At 44.1% G+C, this 7500-nt stretch overlaps 1 protein-coding gene across 1 annotated transcript in view; it reads left to right on the top strand.

The window, feature by feature from the left end:
• Positions 1-7500, top strand: part of LOC122244334 (uncharacterized) — a 15247-nt gene that overhangs the window by 2386 nt on the left and 5361 nt on the right. The window contains exons 2-5 of the mRNA XM_086531194.1: positions 520-2321; positions 5147-6914; positions 7015-7124; positions 7389-7500. The exon at positions 7389-7500 is cut by the window's right edge and continues 13 nt beyond it. Coding sequence (XP_086387320.1) covers positions 520-2321; positions 5147-6914; positions 7015-7124; positions 7389-7500 — 3792 coding nt within the window. The remainder of the gene's footprint in view (positions 1-519; positions 2322-5146; positions 6915-7014; positions 7125-7388) is intronic.

Genomic DNA, 7500 nt, shown 5'->3' with positions numbered 1-7500 from the left:
AGGAAATGGAGTGTGTGCTTCTCTTTGTACATATTTTAAAAGATCATGTACTTTTTCGAGTGGGCAATACACTAAGTACCTGTCAAATGCCGATATACCTAAAAACAAAAACAAAAACAAAAAATAATGCAGAAAAAAAATGGATCCGCTCATGATTATTACTGGAATTATCATCACTTTTGTTCATGATATTCATATTGCCATCATCGACAATACAATTAATACCATTATGATATTCATCATTATCATTATCAGTATTATTGATACGAATTCATTTGTAAGACTCGTATTAACACGTTAATAATATCAAGTCATATCTTTTTTATTATTATTCCTATTATTATCATAATCAATATTGTCATTATCTTTATCATAATCATTATTACTATAATTTCTATATCATCATTCATATTCTTATTTTCATTTTATTACTATTATCATCCTTATCATTAATAGTAGTAGTAGTTATTGTTATTATTATTAATATTACATTTTTATTAACTATATTATACTTATTAGCATCCCCAGGAACTGCAACAGAAACAACAACCACAGGAACTGCAACAGAAACAACAATCACAGGAACTACTCCAGACACAACAACCACAGGAACTACTCCAGACACAACAACCACAGGAACTACTCCAGACACAACAACAACAGGAACTACTCCAGACACAACAACCACAGGAACTACTCCAGACACAACAACCACAGGAACTACTCCAGACACAACAACAACAGGAACTACAACAGAAACAACAACCACAGGAACTACTCCAGACACAACAACCACAGGAACTACTCCAGACACAACAACCACAGGAACTACTCCTGATACAACAACAACAGGAACTACTCCAGACACAACAACCACAGGAACTACTCCAGACACAACAACCACAGGAACTACTCCAGACACAACAACCACAGGAACTACTCCAGACACAACAACCACAGGAACTACTCCAGACACAACAACCACAGGAACTACTCCAGACACAACAACCACAGGAACTACTCCTGATACAACAACCACAGGAACTACTCCAGACACAACAACCACAGGAACTACTCCTGATACAACAACAACAGGAACTACTCCAGACACAACAACCACAGGAACTACTCCAGACACAACAACCACAGGAACTACTCCAGACACAACAACCACAGGAACTACTCCTGATACAACAACCACAGAAACTACTCCAGACACAACAACCACAGGAACTACTCCAGAAACAACAACCACAGGAACTACTCCAGACACAACAACCACAGGAACTACAACAGAAACAACAACCACAGGAACTACTCCAGACACAACAACCACAGGAACTACTCCAGACACAACAACCACAGGAACTACAACAGAAACAACAACCACAGGAACTACTCCAGACACAACAACCACAGGAACTACAACAGAAACAACAACCACAGGAACTACTCCAGACACAACAACCACAGGAACTACTCCTGATACAACAACCACAGGAACTACTCCTGATACAACAACCACAGGAACTACAACAGAAACAACAACCACAGGAACTACTCCAGACACAACAACCACAGGAACTACTCCAGACACAACAACCACAGGAACTACTCCTGATACAACAACCACAGGAACTACTGATACAACAACCACAGGAACTACAACAGAAACAACAACAACAGGAACTACTCCAGACACAACAACCACAGGAACTACTCCAGACACAACAACCACAGGAACTACTCCAGACACAACAACCACAGGAACTACTCCAGACACAACAACCACAGGAACTACTCCAGACACAACAACCACAGGAACTACTCCAGACACAACAACCACAGGAACTACTCCAGACACAACAACCACAGGAACTACTCCTGATACAACAACCACAGAAACTACAACAGAAACAACAACCACAGGAACTACTCCAGACACAACAACCACAGGAACTACTCCAGACACAACCACCACAGGAACTACTCCAGACACAACAACCACAGGAACTACTCCAGACACAACAGCCACAGGAACTACTCCAGACACAACAACCACAGGAACTACTCCAGACACAACAACCACAGGAACTACTCCTGATACAACAACCACAGGAACTACTCCAGACACAACAACAACAGGAACTACAACAACCACAGGAACTACTCCAGACACAACAACAACAGGAACTACTCCAGACACAACAACCACCACAGGAACTACTCCAGAAACAACAACCACAGGAACTACTCCAGACACAACAACCACAGGAACTACTCCAGACACACAGGAACTACCACAACAACCACAGGAACTACAACAGAAACAACAACCACAGGAACTACTCCAGACACAACAACCACAGGAACTACTCCTGATACAACAACAGGAACTACTCCAGACACAACAACCACAGGAACTACTCCAGACACAACAACCACAGGAACTACTCCAGACACAACAACCACAGGAACTACTCCAGACACAACAACCACAGGAACTACTCCAGACACAACAACCACAGGAACTACTCCAGACACAACAACCACAGGAACTACTCCAGACACAACAACCACAGGAACTACTCCAGACACAACAACCACAGGAACTACTCCAGACACAACAACCACAGGAACTACTCCAGACACAACAACCACAGGAACTACTCCAGACACAACAACCACAGGAACTACTCCAGACACAACAACCACAGGAACTACTCCAGACACAACAACCACAGGAACTACTCCAGACAAACAAACAACCACAGAACTACTCCAACAGAAACAACAACCACAGGAACTACTCCAGACACAACAACCACAGGAACTACTCCAGACACAACAACCACAGGAACTACTCCAGACACAACAACCACAGGAACTACTCCAGACACAACAACAGGAACTACTCCAGACACAACAACCACAGGAACTACTCCAGACACAACAACCACAGGAACTACTCCAGACACAACAACCACAGGAACTACTCCTGATACAACAACCACAGAAACTACAACAGAAACAACAACCACAGGAACTACTCCAGACACAACAACCACAGGAACTACTCCAGACACAACAACCACAGAAACTACTCCAGACACAACAACAACAGGAACTACTCCAGACACAACAACCACAGGAACTACTCCAGACACAACAACCACAGGAACTACTCCTGATACAACAACCACAGGAACTACTCCAGACACAACAACCACAGGAACTACTCCAGACACAACCACCACAGGAACTACTCCAGACACAACAACCACAGAAACTACTCCAGACACAACAACCACAGGAACTACTCCAGACACAACAACAACAGGAACTACTCCAGACTCAACAACAACAGAAACTACTCCAGACACAACCACAGGAACTACTCCTGATACAACAACCACAGGAACTACTCCTGATACAACAACCACAGGAACAACTCCAGACACAACAACCACAGGAACTACTCCAGACACAACAGCCACAGGAACTACTCCAGACACAACAACCACAGGAACTACTCCAGACACAACAACCACAGGAACTACTCCTGATACAACAACCACAGGAACTACTCCAGACACAACAACAACAGGAACTACAACAGAAACAACAACCACAGGAACTACTCCAGACACAACAACCACAGGAACTACTCCTGATACAACAACAACAGGAACTACTCCAGACACAACAACCACAGGAACTACTCCAGACACAACAACCACAGGAACTACTCCAGACACAACAACCACAGGAACTACTCCAGACACAACAACCACAGGAACTACTCCAGACACAACAACCACAGGAACTACTCCAGACACAACAACCACAGGAACTACTCCAGACACAACAACCACAGGAACTACTCCAGACACAACAACCACAGGAACTACTCCAGAAACAACAACCACAGGAACTACTCCAGACACAACAACCACAGAAACTACTCCAGACACAACAACCACAGGAACTACTCCAGACACAACAACCACAGGAACTACTCCAGACACAACAACCACAGGAACTACTCCAGACACAACAACCACAGGAACTACTCCAGATACAACAACCACAGGAACTACACCAGACACAACAACCACAGGAACTACTCCAGACACAACAACCACAGGAACTACTCCAGACACAACAACCAGAAACTACCTGAAACAACCACAGGAACTACTCCAGACACAACAACACAGAACTACCAGACACAACAACACAAACTACTCCTGACAACAACCACAGAACTACTCCAGACACAACAACACAGGAACTACTCAGACACAACCACAGAACTACTCAGACACAACAACCACAGGAACTATCCAGACACAACAACCACAGGAACTACTCCAGAACACAACCACAGAACTACTCCAGAACAACCACAGAACTACTCCACACAACCACAGGAACTACCAGAAACAACAACCACAGAACTACTCCAGACACAACAACACAGGAACTACTCCTGATACAACAACCACAGAACTACTCCAGAACAACAACCACAGGAACTACTCCAGACACAACAACCACAGGAACTACTCCAGATACAACCACACAAACTACTCCAGACACAACAACAACAGGAACTACTCCAGACACAACAACAGCAACAACTACACAAACCACAACCACAGGAACTACTCCAGACACAACAACCACAGGAACTACTCCAGACACAACAACCACAGGAACTACTCCAGACACAACAACCACAGGAACTACTCCAGACTCAACAACAACAGAAACTACTCCAGACACAACCACAGGAACTACTCCTGATACAACAACCACAGGAACTACTCCTGATACAACAACCACAGGAACTACTCCAGACACAACAACCACAGGAACTACTCCAGACACAACAACCACAGGAACTACTCCAGACACAACAACCACAGGAACTACTCCAGACACAACAACCACAGAAACTACTCCAGACACAACAACCACAGGAACTACTCCACAGGAACTACTCCAGACACAACAACCACAGAAACTACTCCAGACACAACAACCACAGGAACTACTCCAGACACAACAACCACAGGAACTACTCCAGACTCAACAACCACAAACACTCCAGACACAAAACCACAGGAACTACTGAACAACAACAGCAACTACTCCAGACACAACAACCACAGGAACTACTCCAGACACAACAACCACAGGAACTACTCCAGACACAACAACCACAGGAACTACTCCAGACACAACCACAGGAACTACTCCAGACACAACAACCACAGGAACTACTCCAGACACAACAACCACAGGAACTACTCCAGACACAACAACCACAGGAACTACTTCTGATACAACAACCACAGGAACTACTCCAGACACAACCACAGGAACTACTCCAGACACAACAACCACAGGAACTACTCCAGACACAACAACCACAGGAACTACTCCTGATACAACAACCACAGGAACTACTCCAGACACAACAACCACAGGAACTACTCCAGACACAACAACCACAGGAACTACAACAGAAACAACAACCACAGGAACTACTCCAGACACAACAACCACAGGAACTACTCCTGATACAACAACAGGAACTACTCCAGACACAACAACCACAAGAACTACTCCAGACACAACAACCACAGGAACTACTCCAGACACAACAACCACAGGAACTACTCCAGACACAACAACCACAGGAACTACTCCTGATACAACAACCACAGGAACTACTCCAGACACAACAACCACAGGAACTACTCCAGACACAACAACCACAGGAACTACTCCAGACACAACAACCACAGGAACTACTCCAGACACAACAACCACAGGAACTACTCCAGACACAACAACCACAGGAACTACTCCAGACACAACAACCACAGGAACTACTCCAGACACAACAACCACAGGAACTACTCCAGACACAACAACAACAGGAACTACTCCAGACACAACAACCACAGGAACTACTCCAGACACAACAACCACAGGAACTACTCCAGACACAACAACCACAGGAACTACTCCAGATACAACAACCACAGGAACTACTCCAGACACAACAACCACAGGAACTACTCCTGATACAACAACCACAGGAACTACTCCAGACACAACAACCACAGGAACTACTCCAGACACAACAACCACAGGAACTACTCCAGACACAACAACCACAGGAACTACAACAGACACAACAACCACAGGAACTACTCCAGACACAACAACCACAGGAACTACTCCAGACACAACAACCACAGGAACTACTCCAGACACAACAACCACAGGAACTACTCCAGACACAACAACCACAGGAACTACTCCTGATACAACAACCACAGGAACTACTCCAGACACAACAACCACAGGAACTACTCCAGACACAACAACCACAGGAACTACTCCAGACACAACAACCACAGGAACTACAACAGAAACAACAACCACAGGAACTACAACAAAAACAACAACCACAGGAACTACTCCTGATACAACAACCACAGGAACTACACCAGAAACAACTTCCACAGGAACCACACCAGAAACAACAACTAATGAAACTACACTAAAAACAACCACAGAAACCACCACAAGAGCTACACCAAGCTCAACAACCACTGGAAAAACAACATGGACATCTACCACTGCTACTTCAACAAAAGTTACAACAACACCTGCCATAACAACACCAGAATCAACTACATTATCCCCTTCGCTGATCCAAAAATGCGATGAAGATTTCTACAACGATGTAGCGGCTGGACTTCTCAACCCTAAGTATACCGAATGCGATGTGGAGAACTTTGAACGTTGTTCAAAGATCAGCGGTGACATCTATGGCTGTGCATGTTTATCCGGTTATGAAAAGAAGCGGACCGATAACTCCTCTCGGTGTGCTAGTAAGTGCTGCCTCTTTTCTCTTCTCAAGTCACTTATGTGGTATCACACATATGCTAGAATACAGGTTAATGGATCAGTAATATTATTTTTCGTTAACAGAAATCAAAGAGCATACATCAGAAATGGTTGTCGTCGAGGATTGGGATAATCAATATTGCGACGAAAATTCGACGATCTACAAAGTCTTCGTCCAGAATATACAAAAAGTGGTTGGTGGTCACGTTAATTGGTTTAACACAACCTCCCCTACTAATGATCTGTGTGTGCTTTGGGAGTTGTTTGTGATTGCATGTGCGTGTGTGTGTGTGTAGATTGAATTCTAATTATTTTTCTATATGAAATGACTTACCCATTTCTAAAAACAACAACTAAATGAACACACTGTCTTTCTCCCTTCTTATCTGAATTTCCTCGTCTCCTTCTCTATTCCATATCATAGTCATAGCTTCTCTAAACAAATATAAACATTGCAGTATGATGAGGCGGGTGCTAATGGCGACCTTAGTAACATATACCAGCGCTTTGAGGTTAAGGCTGTCACTCCCGAGAACAACCCAGATGCCTGCGCTTCGTCTCCGACTACAA

This window comes from Penaeus japonicus, unplaced genomic scaffold (assembly GCF_977035675.1).
Source record: "Penaeus japonicus unplaced genomic scaffold, GWHDUDI00000001_assembly GWHDUDI00000035, whole genome shotgun sequence".
In the NCBI taxonomy this organism is placed as follows: Eukaryota; Metazoa; Arthropoda; class Malacostraca; order Decapoda; family Penaeidae; genus Penaeus; species Penaeus japonicus.
Note: the sequence above shows the minus strand (reverse complement) of the source record. Positions and strands in the feature narration are given on the sequence as shown.